The sequence below is a fragment of the Lactuca saligna genome, chromosome 9, assembly GCF_052625555.1.
Source record: "Lactuca saligna cultivar CGN05327 chromosome 9, ASM5262555v1, whole genome shotgun sequence".
Taxonomy (NCBI): Eukaryota; Viridiplantae; Streptophyta; class Magnoliopsida; order Asterales; family Asteraceae; genus Lactuca; species Lactuca saligna.
The window spans coordinates 131,137,536-131,160,605 of NC_136425.1; the positions used below are offsets into that span (position 1 = coordinate 131,137,536).

The 23,070-nt window shown below is 36.9% G+C and overlaps 1 protein-coding gene across 1 annotated transcript; it reads right to left on the reverse strand.

The window, feature by feature from the left end:
• Window positions 1–2,101: 2,101 nt before the first annotated feature.
• Window positions 2,102–12,269, reverse strand: LOC145017554 (leucine-rich repeat receptor protein kinase HPCA1-like). The gene is made up of 19 exons (XM_078975566.1): window positions 12,148–12,269; window positions 11,731–11,851; window positions 10,756–10,827; window positions 10,592–10,666; window positions 10,271–10,342; window positions 10,037–10,198; window positions 9,802–9,876; window positions 9,636–9,707; window positions 9,475–9,546; window positions 9,334–9,402; window positions 9,158–9,232; window positions 8,997–9,068; window positions 8,767–8,901; window positions 8,102–8,589; window positions 7,834–7,983; window positions 4,117–4,250; window positions 3,794–4,013; window positions 2,853–3,088; window positions 2,102–2,650 (listed from the first exon to the last, which is right to left on the reverse strand). The coding sequence occupies exons 1-19, from the start codon at window positions 12,221–12,223 to the stop codon at window positions 2,177–2,179; spliced, it is 2,850 nt and encodes a 949-aa protein (XP_078831692.1). The 5' UTR covers window positions 12,224–12,269; the 3' UTR covers window positions 2,102–2,176.
• Between the last annotated feature and the right edge of the window lie 10,801 nt (window positions 12,270–23,070).

Genomic DNA, 23,070 nt, shown 5'->3' on the forward strand with positions numbered 1-23,070 from the left:
TATGATTACTTTTTTAAATATAAATAACTATATATAGGTATTTATAGATATAAAATATAAAAATACCATATAAAAGACGTTTAAAAATATCTACATTTTATATGTATAAATTTTTTTATACATATAAAAATGTTTTTATAGGTATAAATAACATCTTAATACATATATAAACATATAAATATGTTTTTTACAAATTAAAAAGCATATTAATCTGTTTTTATATGTATATATTATGTATAAATATGTTTTTTTTTCATATATATATATATATATATATATATATATATATATATATATATATATATATATATATATATATATATATATAAACACATTATGTATAAAGATGTTTTTTTTGCATAGTTATATGTATACATTATGTATAATGATGTATAAATAGCGTATTTAGAATGTGTGTATATATTTATTTCTTATAAAACATATTATATAGATACATATATGAAAATACCATATAAATACATTCAAAAATATCTCTATATGTTTATATATGTTTAAAAAATGTTTTTATACATATAAATAACATTTTACATCTAAATAACGATGGTATACATATTTAGATGTATAAAAATGTTTCTCATACATATAAAATACATCAATATGTTTTTATAAAAAAATAAATACATATTTACCTAATAAATACATTAAAATACGTTTTTATGTGATTTATTTGTTTTCAAAAATAAAAAATACGGTTTTCAATATATAAATACGCTCGAAAAATTGTAATAATAATAATAATAACAAAACAACAACAAAATTAATAATAATAATAATAATAATAATAATAATAATAATAATAATTGTTCCAAGACTAGACGTTATGTATATTAAGTTAGGAAATAAAACGTAAGAATCCTTTTAGATTGGTTGTTGAAGTATGCCAGCTTGGGAGGCCTGGGTTCCAATCTTCGTGCTCTCAGTTAAATTCAAAATTTCAAATTTTCATGTAAAGGCAGCAATGCTGATATACGTCAGCTCCTACTCAGCCTTTTCATTCCCTCCAATCAGTTGAAGATTGACCGGCCATAAAAGGTAAGAGTAAATTACACGGTCCTATGGTTTGGGGTAATTTGCACGTTTGATTCCTAATTTACTTTTTTAACTCGGAAGGTTTCTACTGTTTGTTTTTGTTACGCGTTTGGTCCCTGTCTTACCTAAAAATACTATTTTGCTGGTATTTGAGGCATAATTTCAAAATAAAGAACCATCATTATTAATAATTAAAAATTAATAATAAATAAGTCTTGGCTGTTAAAAAAATAATAAAAATTAATTTTTGAATAAAATAAAATAGAAACTTAAAAATCTCAGGTTGTAATAAAATTTGCTTTTAGAGATCTTGATAGTGTTAGAAAAAATAAACTATAAAAAACTTGATTGCTATAGCAGGCTCCAACCCGCTCTCTATGTGTACGACCCAACTGTCAAACTTATTAATTGAATAACAATTTTTATAAAACTAGTTGTTTATAAATTAAAAAAAACAATCTGAACGAGTCAACCCGCATGGCCACTTCTAATCATATCAGGTGTAAGTGTAACAAATGCGTTCGACAATAAGAAAAAAAAAATCAATAGCTTAAAATTCCATAAGGTCGAGATATACATAACAATATAAACAAATTTAAGTGTAAATTACACAAATGGTCCCTATGATTTGGGGTAATTTACACGTTTGGTCCCTAACTTATTTTTTTATTTCGGAAGGTTCCTACTATTTGCTTTTGTTACGCGTTTGGTCCTTACTGTTCATTTTTATAACGCGTTTGATCCCTGTCTTACCTAAAAATACTATTATTTAAATAGAAAAAATTGGTCGGGGAGGTAAGATATGGTGAATGGGGTGGGGTTGGGGGGTGTTTATTTAAATAAATTAAAAAAATCAAAAGCAAAATAATCTTTTTAGGTAAGACAGGGACCAAGAGCGTAACAAAAACAAACAGTAGGGATCTTCCAAGTTAAAAAAATAAGTTAGGGACCAAACACGTAAATTACACTAAACCATAGGGACCATTCGTGTAATTTACTCCAAATTTAAATAAATGGATAAATCCTCACACGCTTCATTCGAAAATCCGTGTAGTTATACAAAACAATGTTAATTTAGACAAAAGAAATTGTTTTATCATCAAATAGCTGAAACCGGTTATCATTTCTACTTGGGGTCAAACTTGATTGAGAAATGGTGACCACTATAAGCAAAAAGATTATCATTAGTATAGGGATGCTCACTTCCACGACTTCTATCATTATAGCCTGCTGAATTTGCTGCTGACTCAGCATGCGGGTTAAGACCCATGAGTTCCATAATCCCCTCGATTTCTTTCACAATATCACTCATTGTTGGTCTTTCACTTCCTATTTCCCCCACACAACTCAATGCCAAATCAACAAATCTTTCCATACCTTTGAGTTGACTACTCAAACCAATAGTCGGGTCAAGGACCTCGTTAAGATTGTATAACTCTTTGCTTTTGTCCATGGCTTGTCTCACTTCTCTCACGATGTGCTTCCCTCTCTCGATTGGATTCCTTGCAGTTATCAGTTCCAACAACACGATTCCAAAGCTATAAACATCGCTCTTTTCTGTCAACTGTTGTGTCATGTAATACTCAGGATCCATGTAACCCTGCATCAAACAAAAAAATAGACGTTTAGACTACGAAGTAATTGCATGGATTACTAGATCTCTTTTGTAAAGATCAAGCAACACTCCCCAAGAGAATATGTGAGATGTAAAATAGGTAGACCTAGTCCACTACTTAATGGCATAGGGTCGAGTGCACACATAGGGTCCATAAGTAAAAGTTAGAAATATCAAAATTACTGACCATTGTGCCTTTGACTTGAGTGGTAACATGAGTTCTATTAGCATCGCCCAGTGATTTGGAAAGGCCAAAATCAGCAACTTTTGCGACAAGGCGTTCATCTAATAAGATATTGTTTGTTTTAACATCTCTATGTATAATTGGAGGATCGGCAAGATCATGCATGTATTGTAACCCTTTTGCTGCTCCTAGTGCTATTCGAAGTCTTCTCGTCCAATCTAACCTCATTCCAGATCTTCCTGCATGGTTAATGTCCATTGATAATCACTTTTGCAATTTAGATTGTTAACATTACAAGCATGTTCAAAATAAGAAAGATAATTCTCAAGAGAACGGTAGGATTAATATCCATTGCTAGCTATGAGTAATACCATTATTTAGAACATAAAAAAATGATAAATATTTCTCGTCGTTAACAGATAAAATAATTAAATCCCTATATGAAAATAAAAATCCATTCATGCATGGCATTTGGTTTTTATTTTGAAGGGATTTTTTTTCGGTTGTGTGAGTGCTTATACCAATTAATATTGTTTTTTGATCTTTCTCATTCTCGGGTATGTAAAGATACTAATGATAATATATATATATATATCAAACTCGACTTCAATTCAATCCTAACATGGTATTAGAGTTGTTTCAAATTGACAAGGCATATAAAAAACAAGTTCAGGTTTAACAAAGCCTAAGCAACGTGAAGCAATAATTAAGAATTGAAGTCTATCAACTCACAGGTGACTTAAAAAATGTGAAGTAATAAGTAACAGAGCGATTTTGATATATTATTAATATATAGTGTATTTACATTACGTTAATAAAGACGGAAAAACAGTATATACCTAACATAAGAGCTGTAGTAGTCCATAGACTATATACAAATACAATAACAGCCTAATTAACGCAAACCAGAAAAGCGATGCTTGTTAGAATGGAGAAGAAAGTACCTGAAAGACTATCCTTGACTGTGCCATTGACGATATACTCATAGACCAACATCTGTTCACCTTGATCGAAACAAAAACCTACAAGACTCACAAGATTCTTGTGATGAACTCTCGAAAGAAGCTCAATCTCAGTTTTGAACTCTAGTGCCCCCTGTGTTGAATCCTGTTTAGCCCGTTTAATGGCAATCAGCTGCCCATTTGGTAGACTTCCTCTATATACCTACACACAATAATCCCATTTTTAATCTTCTTTGCTCTTTAGATATGTATATATATGCATGCACACACACATATATACACACACGCATGTCGCACATGCTTACCATTCCATATCCACCAATTCCTATGTTGTTGGTTTCCGAGAAATTGTTTGTGCATTTGCCAAGTTCCTCAAAAGAGAAAGCTTTTGCTCCTTTCACTTGAGGGACACCACCACTAGTGGTTGGATCCCATAATGCTACAAGTTTCACACAAAAACCGTTAGACGCCATATTCTATACTCCAACTGAAACTCATGTCATCACAATAATTGTAATTTTTTGTCCAACCCTAAAAAGCTAGAACATGGTGGGACTATTAAGCAATGTTTTAAAACTCGGGTTTTCAGTTGACCCGATGTGATGACCGGTTCACGGGTCAACCCGGTTTATGGTTGATGAGAAATAGAAATTAATAGATAATGAAACTAAAAAGAAACAGGAAGAATCAGAGAAGAAGAATATGATATCATTAAATCTAATGAAATGAATTACAAACTATATTGAATGAAGCAAGAACCTCAAACAATCCCAGGGAATCTCCCTCTCTCACTAGCTAAATGCTAAGAGCCAAGAACATTGAACAATACTAATCGACAGCCCCAAAATGAAATTACTCTTCCCTCTTTATTCTACTCTCTCTCTCTCTCTCTCTCTCTCTCTCTCTCTCTCTCTTTCTCTCTCTCTCTCTCTCTCTCTCTCTCTCTAACTGACTTTCTAGCCACTTTCCATTTTTGCCCTTCTGCCCCTTCTAGAATGCACATGTAATATTCCTAGTTTATTTATATCAAGGCCCAACCATTCTAAATCTATATCATTACTCCTTCCTTCAAAGAAAGTCTTGTCCTCAAGACTTTGACAACTAATAGCCCATCCATCTGCAGTGTGTTGTCTCCTACTGTACCTCCTTTCCACCTAATTAACAATAGATGCAGTTGGTCCAGGTAATGCTTAACCATATGAATAGTCGACACTTCTTCTCTTTTGTTATTTGCAATTGTACTTCCTGTCCACGGAATGATCCATTGATCTACCGTAAGTGGCCTCAATCCGTTATCATGGCTGTGCCATTCTTCCCTCCTTGCTTGTACCCAAACCCTATTCTCTACATGTTGAACTACCATTGAAGTGTTCCGATTATACCCAATTTCATATGTAAACTTTTCGGTGGACTGATTGAAAGTAGAATCGGTCTCATGTTTTGTCCACATAATCCAATTAGAACGCCAATGGAGTAGATCTAGCAAATGACAGATCACTTCCCAAATAAGATTTTTGGTAATAACTCTGCCATATACCTAGATGGTAGCTCCTGCATTTGGCTTGAACATAAACTAACTTCTGTATCCCAATTGTGGATTACTTTTCCAAAAGATGTGAGCCATTCCATTACCAAAATCAAGTCAGTGTTACCATACTTAGAAACTAATGACTTCACTTCAATTGAAGTGCATCCTAATTGAATGATTAACTCCACACATAACTCGGTCACAAACACCAATTGATTATCACTCAGTCCTGATTGAGAATTAGCAACAACTCCAAATAACTCCAAAATTTGACACGGTCCCACAAAAACATTCTTTGACAATTGATCAATTGGTATCTGATTAGCATCCCACGCATAGTGATTGCAGTCTTCTTTGCATTTATGACATTTGTGAGACAAGCCGACTTGAGAACCACCATGAAAACTTAGGTCCTTTTTCTTTCGTTCCTTCCATTCCGTGCGACTCGATGATCTAACTCTCCGATCCCATTGAAACACATAAGCCATTGTCGGCGTTGGGGTAGGTGATGGCAGCTGATTAGGATAAACATGGTTATTTTCATTCCAATTAACAAAGCGTTGATCAGTAGCCTTATTGACTAGTGGGTTTATATTTTGTTTTCTCGTTAAAACCCAGTCTATCTTTCGATTTAACAATTGTGAGCCCCATGAATCAATTGCAGCCCAATTGTCATTTTTAAGCCCATTGGAAGGGTAACATGGATAACCCCATTCTAAACGGTTGTTAAACGGAGTCGTTTTCTCCCAAGAGCTCCGTTTGGACTCCATCATCGTTCCCCCGTTCTTTTTGTCAATTCCCGGCAGCAGGGGTGGTGGTGGTGGTGATGGCGGCGGTCTACTAATTGGAATCATCACTTGCTTTGCTGCTTCCTTTTTTTCAATTCCAAATTTAATCTCCGTGAAATACTTCTCATAATCTCCCGGTTGTTCCATTCCTACAATCCAGGTATTTAGATACTTTCCGTTAAGGTTGAGGGTGGATTGGATTGTCAACTTCTCTTTCATTCCGCCTTGATTCGAGATTAAGCCCATTGGCTTTCCATATTTTTCTTCTTCAACGATCGTTAGTGGCAGTGGTGATAATAGGCACGACGTTAGGTTTGGCGGTAGAGTCCGAGGGTTTGTTTTGGATTCCGATTCTGACTCATAAACCCCCAATAATACTTCATCTGCATCAGGTGGTGATATTTCGTTGCTTTCACGATCTATTTCATCCAAAATCATTGGAGATGTCACCGAAGGCAAACCCAACGATGCGACCTGAACGACACGGGAAGTAGGATGAGACTGGAAACCGCTAACTATGCCAGACGAATCCCTAGAAGCATCATCAACCACCGACTTTGGTAATGTCCCAGTCGGATCGGAAACAATGCTAATATCTGAGAAAAACTTTGGATCCTGTTGCTTCATCCAATCAAGCAGTACTTCACGAAACGCAACCTCTTCTGCCCGTTCTGAGGCCATGACGGTTCTGATTGAGGCCATAGATGTCCTGATTTCCTGTATGTCTTCGTGAATCCTTGCTATTTGGTTATCATGATGACCAGACGCTGTGAGACAGATCTAGTTTCCACCACTGGTTGCACCATTGTTACTCAACTCCGGCAGGTCACGGCAGGTCGGACCAACGATGAGAAATAGAAATCAATAGATAATGAAAATAAAGAGAAACAGGAAGACTCAGAGAAGAAGAAGATGATATCATTAAATCTAATGAAATGAATTACAAACTATATTGAATGAAGCAAGAACCTCAAACAATCCCAGGGAATCTCCCTCTCTCACTAGCTAAATGCTAAGAGCCAAGAACATTGAACAATACTAATCGACATCCCCAAAATGAAATTACTCTTCCCTCTATATTCTACTCTCTCTCTCTCTCTCTCTCTCTCTAACTGACTTTCTAGCCACTTTCCATTTTTGCCCTTCTGCCCCTTCTAGAATGCACATGTAATATTCCTAGTTTATTTATATCAAGGACCAACCATTCTAAATCTATATCAATGGTCTTTTTTTTTATTTTTTTTACTTTCTTGCATAATGCATAAACATATAAAACCAATAATTTGATGTCTACAAAGTTTAAACATTGAAAAACATTGAAGAAACCGCAAACGTCTCGTTATTTTGGCGTTTGGTACTTGTATACAACTATCCAATCCCTATTAAAACGGATCAATCCGGTTTTAACCGGTTCAACATAAGCGGTCAAACCGCAGTTTAAGGGAAACTCGGCAGGTTCGATCCGATCCGTATTTTTACAAAAAACCGTTCACAATTGATCCTCCTTCTATCCCGGGTCACGGTCCAACTGGTTAAACTGGTCGGGTCAACCCGGGTTTTAAAACATTGCTATTAAGGGACTCGATGATCTTTTATGTGTGCAAAGACATAAATACCCTCCTCGAGAACAAAATAATTAACCCTAGATAATTTTTTCAATCTATCCGGTTATACAAGTAGCTATAGTGGATAATGACAAATCATACCAAAAGGGCTGCTCTCATGTGTTGCTCTTTCAGCTCTGCCTTTTTGTCGTAAAGCATACATTCCTGCAACTACCAATAACACCACAAGCACACAACCACCAACGGCTGCCCCCACAACGATTCCAGTGTGTGATGACTTCTTTCCGGACACTGATCATGCTCCCATGAGATGACAACAAAATAAATTTTCATCATTGACCAAATGTAAACTAGTTTTTTTAAAAATGGTTACTCTTCTGGTATGGTATTATACGGATGTATTACGTACCTAGGAAATATTCATAGTCGTCACCTTTGAAGACGTAGGTACCGAAGTCTGGGGGAGGCTTGAATGTTTGGTTACTAAGTGACCACCCGATTCCATTTATCCCATTCCTATCGAACGTTTCATCTCCTTCAGATGGGAAAACATGAAGATTGATCACAAGGTAATCGTCTAACGTTTTGCTAGGATTCCCGAATGCAACAGAGTCTACGGGGAGTTGAGACATCTGAAAAGAACTAATCATTGAATCTCGTAAAGAGTCGTAATCAGTTGAAATTCCATGCTCTGACAAGCGAGAAGCCCGGAAGAAAAGGTTGCCTGTGTATGGAAATGCACACCGGCAGTTTGGACTCATAATTTGAAGCGAATGACTACACTTCATAGGCACACACTTATTTGGTTGTCTAGAGTCTGATGGAGTAGTATTTTCGGGAAGAGAGCAAAATTTTTTTGTCACGCCTGATTCCATACAAATTGGATTACCCACAAGTCTGCGATAAATTGTAACCATATATATGTGTTTAGTTCATCAATTATAAATTTTCTTTCCTCTTTCTGAAAACAAAAAACATATAACTATTCTTTGCTAAAAAAACATGACAATTAGCATATACCCGTTCATTTCGGTAAAAACTTTAGCTAAAAGTTGTTATAATTACAAAACTCACATTAATTCGATAGTAGATTGGCTTCTTTGAGTGAATTCAACGATTTGATTATTCTGCAAATCAACTTGTTGTAGTTGTTTGCTATGGGTAGACAAGATATCCAAGGTGCCATTTAGTGTGTTGTCACTTAAATCACTGATGAAAACCCGATACGTTGCAAATCATGAGATTTCAGTAAGTAAAAGACCATGAAAACCGAAAATGAAAAACCAACTGAATCATTAACTCACACAATCTGTAATTCAGGGAGGCTGAAAAGGGCAGCGGGCAGCACTCCTTCAAGATTTGTATTGGACAGCTTACTGCCAAACAATGTAAAGATGTAAATAAATTAATACCCACATTGCAATTAATTACCACAAGAGAAATGGAGATGGTTGAAGGGATTTACAGTTTTGTAAGGGAGTTTATATCTGAAAACCAAGAAGGAATGCTCCATTTGTCAAAACTGTTGTTGCTCAAATCCCTAGAATCAGATTTGCGTGTTAGAATTTTAATGATTACTTTCTGTAATCAAGATCATGATCAGTTTAAACAAAATAAATTGATTTATCTCTTTTTACTTACAAATAATTCAGGCCTTTCAAGCCGGTTAAATCGGGCATAGGGCCAGTCAATTGATTGTTTGACAAGTACCTATGAACATATTTATCAGACATTAACTCAATTTTGGATTAAATAAATGGACTATGAATTTCTGATACTTACATCAGATTTACATCAGCAAGATTGTTGATGTTTGATGGAACATTGCCAGAAAACTGATTCCTATCAAGACGTCTAATATCACATGAAATACACCTTTAAAAAGTTAGACATAGAGATTTACAAAAAGTCGAGTAATTAATATGATCATCATGGGTACTCACACGACTTCTAATGTTTGAACAAGCCCTAGTGTAGAAGGAATGGAGCCATTAAGCGTGTTATTTTCAAATAGACTGCTCAGAAAATAAAAAAAGGCAAAATGTAAGTTTTTTTCATCATCATAATATGTTTTTACACAAGAATGATTGTCGTCATATTGAAACATACAGATGAATTAGATTCATATTTGAGCTAAAGAGCTGAGCTGGAAGGTTGCCACTGAGCATGTTCCCTCCAAAATGGCTGAAAATACATAAGTGAGTAGAGTAAATTCTTTTCATCCCAAAATGCCTTTTTATTTGAGAAATAGTGATGGACTACTGTTAGCGACAAAAGAATTGAAGCATTAGTGACAGATTATTCCGTTACTAATGCCTATTTTTGAAGTAGTGAATAGACTTACAAGTGTCGTGCATGAATCAGCATGTCAAGACCAGGAGTCGTGCCACTAGAAACCGGTATACTTCCAGATAGCCTATTATCGCCAAGATCCAACCAGTAAAGATTTTTGATATTACCAATGGAAGGTGGAATTACTCCATTAAAAAAATTTGAATTGAGGGACCTACAAAATCCAATTCCGAAATTCATGATCTAATAGAATTCGAATTATTAATTTCAACGTATTGATGCTCACATAGAGACAAGATTTTCTAGACTCCCGAGGGTATCTGGAAGTCGACCGCTGAATCCGCAGTCTATCAGGATTCTGATAAACAAGTTCAGACAAAAGTCATGCTAGCATACTCAAAAACGTGTCATGTAAAATTATACTATTTATGTAATATCACTAACAATAATATATATATATATATATATATTAATACAAAGATAGTCACTGTGCTCGATCAGATACAGTTTATTTAATAAGTATACCAGTTGTGCATATAGAAAACACATAGCACAAAAGATTTTGAGGTCTATTGTTAAAAACATATAAATTGTAACAACTACTCACAAGTTGGTTAATTTCTTCAATTTCCCAATTGATGGAGGTAGAGGCCCGGTCAAACGCTTATTGTAAGATAGATTTCTACATACCGAAAGGAATTATGAGACCAAAACACTGAAAGTAATCAGAATTACCAGAAAAACATGAAGCTATTTGAAGGAAAAACTTACAGAATCTGCAACTCAGAGAACTGCTCTATTTCTCCGGTAAGGCTACCAATCAAACTCATGCTTAACAAAATTCTGAAATTTAAAATGATATGAGAAAAAATAGAGATGAAACCTAATGGTTGTTAGTTTGTAATAACTTGTCCCACATGGATAAAAGAGTTGGAAGAAGTTCAAGTTGAAGGTTTATAACTTTATAACTTCATCGCATTATGAGCCCTTAAACTTGTTAGCTACTTATAAGTACTCTCACCATGTTGACAAAGGGTTTATTGGGCTAGTTAGTATATACGTTGCTAGGGTGTTACCAAATGACATGAGATCAATAACTTTCATCTTACTTTTTAACTTGATCATGTAACTCTGGACCTATATAGCTAGGTCTTACATATTCTTGAAGATGAATAGTGGAGTAAGAACTAAGGGCATCTCCAACCCACCCCCATACTCCATTTTTTTCTCATTCTTCTCCAACCCTACCCTATTTTCACCTCCATTTTTGGAGATATTAATAGTATTCCCCCATATATGGGGGAATACTATTCATATCTCCAAAAATGAAGGTGAAGTTTGGTTGTTAATTTTAATCCCTCTTATTTTTATTTTATATATTTCTACTTTATTTTATCTAATAATTATAATTTAAATGCAATATTTAATATTTATAATATCATGTTGTATACTAATTTATATTAATTAATCATAAATATAGAGTTTAATTAGTAGAGGGGTGTATTTGACAATATATATATATATATATATATATATATATATATATATATATATATATATATATATATATATATATATATATATATAGTGTTATAAAAATGGAATATTCCAAAAATATACTTTTTGGGGTAAAAAATAGGATAAAAAATGGAGTAAGGTTGGAAATGAAACACTATTTACTCCATTTTTTTACTCCATTTATGAGAGAAAAAATGAAGATGTGTTGGAGATGGTCTAAGAACTCACATGGAGGTGACACAACCGTTTGTGCATGTGATTCCATCCCAACCACTACACGGATCGGGTATATCATCCCAGTTTGGTGGTGCGTTCTTCCAAGCATTTTTGAGAGATTGAAGATATGCATCTGCTCATTCATGAAAATTAAAACAATTTTCTCTTAGTAATCAAGAAAATCCGAATGAATTTCCCCTCGAAATCATCTTCCATTAATTTGCTAACACAATTATGAAAAAATCTTGAAGTGTTAGTAAAATAGGAATTCCAAAAACCATATCTTCATTCATGAATAGAATCTAGTTTCGAACAAAACAGATAGAGTGAAGTCCAATATCTATAATCTCGAAATTATGATGTATGAGTCATTAAAGAAAGGTACTTGAATTAAAAATGATGGAAGTAATATGATGGTAATGAACTTACAATCATTGGTTTGAGCTGCTACAAACGAAAATTTGATGAAAATGATTAGAAGTAGTTGAACTACTGATGCACCCATTTGTGAATTGGATGATTGAGAAACATGAAGTACATGTTAAAATAGAAAAACCGATTACTAACTCCAAAGAAGAAAGCTTCTTCATGACAACAAGTTGGCATGTACCATTGACATTACCATCAAATGGGAGTTAAATATATTGATCAATTAATTGAAAATGATTGAGCGTGGAGGTACTGTATAGATTTTACCGTTTACTAATTCTTTCTTTGAATTTTCCATGTTGCAGAGTCCGAACGTAGGATCAAATTTACTAATTTATTTATATACAAAGATCAAAATTAGTATGTGAATTACTAGCAATAGTAGGGGGTGTAGTAATCCCCCGTTGCTTTCGTAGTCTTTTGTATACCATGTATTGTATAATAGATGTACAAATTTCTTATACGTTGAAAATTTGTCTTTTATATAGAATCACGCAAGATGGCATCTATTCTTAGAATCTAAATCTACAACCTAAGATTTGTAGTACAACATGAGTTTTAACTAACATTAAACTATGGTCATTTGGTGATGACTTACCTATATAACTAAAATAACTCAAGAATTTATTAAGTTTTAATAATCTCTTAACTAATTAACAAGAATATTGTTGGAATTGACATTATGATTAGATGTGACTTTGATTACGTGATGATAGACGTTAGCTAAATTAATATCATGTTATATATGGAGCTTTTAATTTTCTCGACAAAAGAGCTTTTAAGAAAATATATGAAACTCCCAACTTATATAGGTGAACTAACGGTGTCAGACTATTGCAGGAGTACTCCAACAAAGGCATTTTCAAATAAGCAAGCACATAACAGATTCTCACATATATTAGCGGAGCCTTTGAGGGCCAGGGGAGGCCATGCCCCCTTGATTTTTGACTTGCTAATAGCCAAATACGGTAATATATATATATATATATATATATATATATATATATATATATATATATATATATATATATATATATATATATATATATATATATATATATATATATATATATATACCCTGAAGGGTATATAAGTCTAGGTATCTAAACCCTTAATAATACGTCGTTTTGTTTGCTGTAATCATTCTAATATTCTTAAATTTCAATCATTACCTTGATTTATATTCAATATTTTCAAATTTTCACTATTACCTTCCTCTTACATCACATCTGTTTGCCGAACACATACTAGGCTATATATATTATAGTTAAAAATGGAAATTATGTAAGAGAAAAATAAATATGAATTAGGGTAAATTACACGAATCGTCCCTATGGTTTAGGGTAATTTGCATATTTGGTCCCTAACTTATTTTTCTAACTCGGAAGGTCCCTACTGTTTGTTTTTGTTACACGTTTGGTCCCTGTCTTACATAAAAAGTCTATTTTTCTCTTGATTTTTTTAATTTATTTAAATAAAAACACCCCCAACCCTATCCCCTCACCTTACCTTACCCACCCTACAATTTTTTCCCTATTTAAATAACTATCTTTTTACGTAAGATAGGGACTAAACGCGTAACAAAAACAAAAAATAAGGACCAATCGTGTAACAATAACAAACAATAGGGACCTTCCAAGTTAAAAAAATAAGTTAGAGACCAAACGTGCAAATTACCTCAAACCATAGGGACCATTCGTGTAATTTACTCTATGAATTACAAAAATGTTTGACGTAAATCAAGTTAGAAGTTGAATTATAAAAACATTGGACAATTACAATGTGTATATATATATATATATATATATATATATATATATATATATATATATATATATATATATATATATATATAATACAAAACAACATAGTATGGCGAATTTGGGTACCTAAACTTATATACCTTAAGGGTATATTCACTTTTCCGATATATATATATATATATATATATATATATATATATATATATACACACACACACACACACACATGTATATATATATATATACATATAGGAGAGCGTGCAATCGAGAACATTTAAGAACAAATTTGGACTACACAAATTTTTTAATTAAAATTCTAAAATAATATTCATATAAATAAAAAAATAGTTACAAACAATCAAAAAATCGACTAACTAACACCACTCACCACCTAACCAACACCACCATCACCACCAACCACCACCCGCCGCCACCATCACCACCCAACCACCACCACCCATCTCCACTGCCTGCCACCACCACCCACAACCACTACCTACCACCCATTACACCACCTGCGACCACCACCCATCACTACCCACCACCACTAACCACTACCCATCACCACCCGCCACCACCACCCGCCACCACCACCCATCACTAACTACCACCACCACCACCACCACCCACCACCTACCACCCATCACTACCCCCATCCACCACCCACCACCACCACCAACAACCACCATCCACCACCACCACTACCACCACCATCACCACCCAACTACCACCACCCGCCGCCACCACCTACCTCCACCGCCCGCCACAACTATCAACAACCACTGCCTACCACCCATCACCACCACCCAAAATACCCACCACCCACCACCACCTGCCACCACAACCACCACCCACCGCCACCACCAACAACAACAACCACTACTTACTACCCATCACTACCACCCATAACTACCCGCCACCAACAACCACAACCCACCACCCATCACTACCCACCACCAGCACCACCCACCGCCACCACCACCACCACCCATCACTACCTACCACCACCACCACCACCCACCACCCATCACTACCCACCATCACCACCACCACCCGCCATCACCACCCATCACTACCCACTACCACTAACCACCACCCACCACCCACTACCCATCACCACCCACCACCCATCACTACCCACCACCCACCATAATCACCACCACCACCATCATCACGACCCACCTAACACCACCTGACACCACCACCCATCACTGTCACCACCAATTGCAACCACCCACACACCCATCATCACTACCCCACCTCCATCATCTGTCGTCCACCCCCACCTATAAAGATTTGTTATTGTGTTTTTAATTCATTAGTTTATCTCGTGTATATAATCACATGTGATTATAAGTATCCAGTCACATGTGATTATATATATATATATATATATATATATATATATATATATATATATATATATATATAAATATATATATCAAATCATATATGATTTATATGTTATTAAATACGTATAATCACATGTGATTAAGTACACGTGAAAAACTAGTGAATCAAGAATGCAAAAATGAATATTGTCCACATAAATCATATGTGATTAAATACATATAATTACACGTGATTATATGTATTTAATAAAATATTATTTACGTGGGCCGTATTTATTTTTGTGTTTTTGATTTAATAATTGGCATCGTGAATTAAATCACATGTGATTATATGTATTTAATCATATATGATTTACATGGACAATATTTGTTTTCACGTGTTGATTCAATAGTTGTTCTTGTGTATTTAATCACATGTGATTATATTTATTTAATCACATATGATTCTTATGGAAAATATTTATTCTTGCGTCAATTCAATAATTGTTCTAATATATTTAATCATATGTGACTATATGTATTTAATCACATATGATTTATGTGGGCAAGATTCATTATTTCTTTTTTAATTCAATAGTTGTACTCATGTACTTAATCACATGTGATTTTATGTATCAAATCGCATATGATTTTTATCGATAATATTCATGATTCAATATTTTTTCTTATGTATTTAATCAAATGTGATTTTATGTATTAATCACATATGATTAATGAGGAAAAAGAAAAACTATTTAATCAAAAACGTGAAAATAAATCTTTTGTATAGAAATCATATGTGATTACATGTACAAGAACAACTATTGAACAAGAATGTGAAAATGAATATTGTCCATATAAATCATATCTAATTAGATACATGTAATCTCATGTAATTAAGAACACAAGAACAACAACTGAATCAAGAACGCGAAAAAAATATTTTTCACATAAATTCTATGTAATTAGATACATATAATCACATGTGATTATATGTATTTAATCACACATGATATATGTGGACACTATTTATCTTTGTGGTCTCGATTCAATAGTTGTTCTTGTGTATATAATCATATGTGATTATATGTATCTAATCACATATGATTTATATAGACATCATTATTTTTTGTCTGTATAAATCATATGTGACTAGATACATATAATCACATATGATCATATGTATTTAATCACATATGATTACAATGGACAATGAACAATTATTGAATCAAGAATGTGACATTGAATCTCATCTACATAAATCGTATATGATTGGATACATATAATAACATGTAATTATATTATTTAATCACATATGATTCGTATGAAAAATATTTATTCTTGCATCGATTCATGTAACACCCGGTCTCAGGTACGCATTTAATTTCAAGTCAAATATCATATTTTACTCTTGGACTCAGCGAGTTGGGGGCTCAACTCGTCGAGTAGGATCGACTCCGGGTCAGGGATTAAGTGACATACTCGGCAAGTCGGAAGACAGACTCGGCGAGTAGGAGCTGTCTGGGTGAAACCCTAAACTGGAGGGTTTGCACCCTATTTAAACATCTTATGAGGCTTCTACCCTAGCCTCCATCGCCCCATAGCATAACACCCGAAACCCTAATCCTCCATAAGTGAGCTTGAGCTTTCTTGGTTGTTTTGAGTGTTTCATGGTGTGTTTTGAAGCTAGAGCAACAAGTGGAAGATAGAAGACCCAAGGGGGAAGGAATATATACAAGATCAACAACATTTTCTCCTCACTTTCTGGTAATCAAGCTTCATACCTGACTTGTAGTTTCATAGATCTCCTTGTGGTCATTTTTATGGAGTTTTGGGTCCAAGTAGCTTGATCCTTGGGACTTGGACATCCCAAGTCAATATATCTTCAGATCTGTAACCTTGGAGGGTCCTTATGGCATAAATAGCCATGACAACCCCATGTGTAACGACCCAAAAACCATGACTAAAAATTTTATTTTTAAAATGTTACTTAAACCACGTTTATTAATCCACAACATGAATCATAACATAAAATTAGAGTGTTAATTCAAAACATATTCTTATCATTAGAGTAAAACATCCCAGGATGAATAACTATGGTGTGTATCATGCGATCATCCCGAACTCTTCCCTCCACTACCGGATGTACCTAAAACCAAAACTAAAAACTGTAAGCACGAAGCTTAGTGAGCGCCCCCAAACTACCACATACCATACATATACATATAAAGCACATACTGGGCCTTGCCTAATGCATCGGACCGAATTCCAGACTAACTAGGGCCTTGCCCCCTACATCGGACCGAAACCCAAACTTATTGGGGCCTTGCCCCATGCATCGGACTGAAGTCCGAACTAACTGGGGCCTTGCTCCCTGCATCGGACCGAAATCCAGACTAACTTGGGCCTTGCCCACTACATCGGACCGAAGTCTGGACTAACTGGGGCCTTGCCCCGTGCATCAGACCGAAGTCCAGGCTAACTGAACAAAGCATAACATGATCATGGCATATAACATAAGCACATATATTGCATACTGAATCGGACTGAGGCCCGGACTAACTAACACATAAACATGCCTGAATCACAAAGACATCAAGCATACTGAACTACTGTATCACAACAAAGTCCAGAACTATTGTTATCTAAACGGGCCGACATTGTGGCCATAGAACCATTCCTACTAGAAGGAAAACTCACATGTACTGCTGAACTCGGCTGATAGCCCTCTGGCTGCTAATCGACAACTCTCTGAAATGTTGCTCCTCAAGTTCCCTGAGCTACCAATACCAATAATAATACTTAGACTAAACTGTCCTCCCGAGGTCAACTAAGTCAACTCTGGTCAAAGTCCTGGTCAAAGTCAACCTTCCAGTTGACCCGACTCACCGAGTTGTTCTACCAACTCGCCGAGTCCATGCTCTTCTATCTCAAAACAACCTCGACTCCACTAGTCGAGTCTGGAAATAACTCGATGGGTTCTCCTTCAACTAACACTTTGGGACCATCTTTAACCGACTCGCCAAGTTCATCCTTGAACTCTTCGAGTTCATCATCATAACATGATTGTCTAGGCTTTTACTCATCGAGTTATATGAAAAACTTGTCGAGTTCATCTTCATAACTAAGAAGATTGTCTTGGACTCGCCGAGTTCCTCATTGAACTCGTCGAGTGCTATGATCTTGATGATCATTATGGGTTTAGACTGACTGAGTCCTCACTAGCCCCACTCATTGATCTGACTCATAATCAGAAGGGTTTAGGTTTACGACCCGACTCGCCGAGTCCATGAACTGATTCGCTGAGTCCTCCTTGTGACATCTCAATTTTGTCGATTATAGCCCAATCTAAGACCTCCAATCCATAGATCTGGACTCCAAATGCTAACATTGTGCGTAAAGTTGCTAACTTTACGTGCATGCAAGGTGTTATGAAGCTACAACACCAAATCCAGGATAATATGAAGGTTTAGGTTATGGAATGAGGCTATGGTTGGGTAAAGCTACCCCCTCAGAGCTCCTCAAGATCAGAAATGCTAAGATCTCAAGTCCTTTTCATCCTCAAGGCTCAAAGTTCGGACTGCCCTTGGAAATGGTCCAAATGTGACAAAAATCTTTGCTAGAAAGGGATCTAAATGATTAATAGACAAGGCATAAGCTTTTTACCTCCAAATGGTATGAAATGCCACACCAACTCTGGATCTATATCTCCTTCTTTCACCACCAAGTTCCTTCTTCCTTCTCCAAGATTCAATTCACTCACAAGGTAAGAAACTAGCTCAAGAATGAGGTTGGGTGGCTAGGGTTTCGATTTCTGGACTATAAGGGCTGCAAATGAACCCTAGGGAAGAGAGTGAGATGCTTAAATAGGGTGCCTAGTCCAGGAATTAGGGTTTCCCAACCCAGACCAGACTCGCCGAGTCAACTCGCCGACTCGTCGAGTCGGTCACTTAATCTTCCACACGGAGCCGGCTCCGACTCGTCGAGTTCTTCTGTGGACTCGACGAGTTGACTCTTTCGACTTAGGGATTTTTTTCCTTTCTTGGTATTTCTAATTTTGGGTGTTACAACTCTCTCTCACTTAAACTGGACTTCATCCACAAAATTCGCTATGTCAACCCGTTCTGCAATCTGCTTTTAACACTCCTGCCGGAAGAATCTAACTCCTGTTGGCCACTTCCATTGATCTTTCACCCGGTCATTCAGACTAAAACTAATCCTCAAGTGCATTCTAATTCCCCCAACGATCCTGAGAAATCAATTTACTCAACTGGTCATCCTTCGTCAGGCCCTAAATTCTATAGATGAACGAATTCCTTGAAACAAGATCACATCTACTCCATCTGAAATTTGTTGTCTCGAGATGGTCTGAATCCCTGATAGACCACTCATGCTACATCATTATAGATGAACCCCGCGGTGGGTGACTAAGCATAACTCAGCAATCTATTACGCTTACCATACATAAGATCCTCAAATACCATTACCGTGGGAAACCCAAAACTATCTGAAACACTGACTTGCCTGAAAACACTGAACTGCCTAGAACACTGACTGCTTGAAACACTGAATTGCCTGAACACTAAACTATCTAAAACACTGAACTGCCTGAACACTAAACTACTTGAACACTGACTGACTGAAACACTGACTGCCTGAAACATTGAACTACCTGAACACTGAACTGCCTGAAACACTGAATGCCTGAATACTGAACTACCTAAAACACTGACTTCTTGAATACTGAACTGCCTGAAACACTGACTGCCTAAAACACTGACTGCCAGAATACTGAACTGCCTGAAACACTGATTGCCTGAATACTTAATTGCCTAAAACACTGACTACCTAAAACAAGATGATGCTACATCGCTGCTTTCCAACATCTCTCGTGACCTTCCCGGTCTTAATTCATTCGTCAGTCATCTGAAATATCGGGTTACAACCCGACTGTGGAGCCAAAGGACTCCCTATTTTAGTCGCCTCACACGACTTCCGAACAAAGTCCTTCTCTGGAACTAGTTGGCACTAGTTATCATGTCACTGAGACTCTAACAACCTCCTGATCCAAACGATCGGGTCCATGCATTGAATCCTTATGTTACCAAACTACGACTAAATGTGATTGCTACATGACCAATTGTAGCCTTATATAACAAGTAACCTGAAGCAATCCATTACTTCCTCGATATCAAACTGTTGTGGCATTCCTACAGTCTTATCACTGACTCACCTAGGTCTAATCCATCCAGATAATTCCGAAACTTACCGCTACGCCCGAACTGGGGGGGGGGGGGGGATGCTAATGTTCCTTCTGCGTCCTAACAACGTGCTCATGCCGTCTACCAGCCAAGTGTATTCTATGGCTACACCCGCAGTCTCACAACACTCTAGCACTACTTAACTGTTAGTGAATGCGACGGCTACACCCGCAGACTTACAACACTCTGACATTATCTAGCTGCTAGTGAATGCTATGACTACACTCATAGACTTACAACACTCTGACACCATCTGGCTGCTAGTGAATGTTATGGCTACATCTGCAGAATTACAACACTCTAACAGTATCTAGCTGCTAGTGAATGCTACAACTACATCTGCAGACTTACAACACTCTAACACTATTTGGCTACTAGTGAATGCTACGGCTATACCCGCATACTTACAACACTCTAACACTATCCCATTCATTGGTTACTAATCCGAACACATCCAACAACGAGTATACACACGAATTATCATTCAAGACTGAACCCATGTCCTGACTGGAATCCCCAACCTGATTCCCTAAGGCTTGCTGGTAAACATTACGGGAACACGATCTCCTTACTGGAAAGTTTTTCCCAACATCCATCTCACACTATCCTCAAACCATACAGCTGCATGGGATGTCTTTCTTTCTGATAAGGATGCAAAACTTATCCCAGTTTCAAAATTACTACTACTTCTAAATCCTTGGATGGTTCTCACCCACTTTGATTCAACTAACGTCTTACAGCACACAATACTGGAAGGATTCTCAATTCTTCTTACCATTCTATGCGCAAGCTGCTGAAAACCACACGTACCATTGCTAGTGTGTCAATACTAACAAGTCCAAAAGATCACACCATTTTCGAGAACCCGAATACATCTCCAGTAATAACCTGCTAGACCCAGGAAGCTCCAAATCTCAATTGGAGACCTTGGAAACTCCCACTGCATCATGACCTCTATCTTAGCCAGAATGACTAGAATACCCTTCTGATTGACAAAGGTACCCAAGAAATTGCACCTCGCACAACCAAAACTCACATTTGGAGTACCTTGCAAAAAGTCTCTCCCTCCTCAAAGTCTCTAGCACCTCCCTCAGGTGCTCCTCGTGCTGGAATATAACTGATCTATACCCGAACGACACCTTCCCGAAGGTAGTGAGATACTACCGTGTCTTACGCATACTTGATATAGTTAATGCGTCCGAAGTAACTTGTTCTACAGGGGATGACCTCCAGCTATCACCCAAAATCCAAGATATGCAGATGGCATTTGACTCACTCACAAGTAGGTAATATAATATTCCAATATATGTACCTAATAAATCGGTGCAGTAACATAACAATAACATCATAAATAATGATTGATAGGAAGGTAAAAGTTACGTACCTCCAACTTCCAGCGCTGTTCGAATCCTTATTGAAATCAACTTAAATGCTCTGCTCCGAGCCGTAGGCGCCCTTGCCTGGCCCCGACGTCTGCTGGCGGTTCTCGAAGTCATAGGAAACATATTGGGCCTTCTTGTGACCCCTCTGAACACAAACTCGGAAAGTGGGCCTTCCGGTGGCCCCTCCGACTGCAATGGAAACATATTGGGTCAAGTCCTTAGGCGATGGTAGCAGTACAATCTCTGCTAAAATGAGTAGTCTGGACGCACTTGAAACAGCCAGGATCGCCACCTCTACTACTCCTACGCGCACCCCCATTGCGTCCCGCCACACTTACCGCATCGACTGCAGCCCTGAAAGTCTCTCAATCTCGAACTCGGCCCTTTGGTTCTTTTACCCAAACCTGTGGGCCACTGAACCTCATCCAATTTCCTCTTTCTTTCTGACTCCCGGTCAATCTCTCGCTCCCGCGTTACCCCGTCGTCCCCATCAATCGTCTGAACAACCACTGTCTGACCCTGGAGCTTCTCGGTCAACCTATCAGTGACCCTCTCGACGATGTCGGGTAGCTCCTTGCGAACGACTCGTGAAACCTCCAGAACAACACAATCATGCAGAGAAATCTCCTAGGGACAGGGTGCCCCTCTCACTCTCGAACCCTGATGGAAAGAGCTAAAAATGGGATCCCTATCCCTGATGGATCCCTGGGATCCATAAGAATCGAGCTCTAGACGAGCCCCAAACTACCCTGAAATTATCCCGGCCCTAAGGGCCTCAAGACGACTGTCCAAAAGCTCCACGATGGCCTCCCTAACTGAACTGAATATCACATGATTCTGATTAATGATGTTGTGCATAATCTATGTGGAAATGACATCTCTCATCTGATCATCAAGCTGTCCGGCTCTAGTGCTTGAGCCAGATCCCTCCCCGACACTAGAACTGCCAACTGGTATCTCGTGCAACGTCACCTTGCTGAAAACTTATCACACTAACGGTAAGAATACTCATCGCTACTGAGGGATCTCACACATACTCTACAAATTCCCTGGTTTCGTCTTGGCCCCTCTTGAATCGAGTACATATCCTTTGCTTTTAGTATTACGGGCCAATACTACCTTCCACATCTATCCGTACTTTCCTCAAGAGTTACCTTAACTCCATCAAGTCCCTTCTACTGCTACT

What these genes read in the sequence shown, in the direction of transcription:
- LOC145017554 (XM_078975566.1), bottom strand. Translation starts at nt 12,223, where the DNA reads ATGGGTGCATCAGTAGTTCAACTACTTCTAATCATTTTCATCAAATTT. An exon ending in TTGAAAGGCCTGAATTATTT is followed by an intron (nt 9,233 to 9,333) that starts GTAAGTAAAAAG and finishes ATCTGATTCTAG; the next exon opens with GGATTTGAGCAACAACAGTT. An exon ending in CTCCCTGAATTACAGATTGT is followed by an intron (nt 8,902 to 8,996) that starts GTGAGTTAATGA and finishes GGTTTTCATCAG; the next exon opens with TGATTTAAGTGACAACACAC.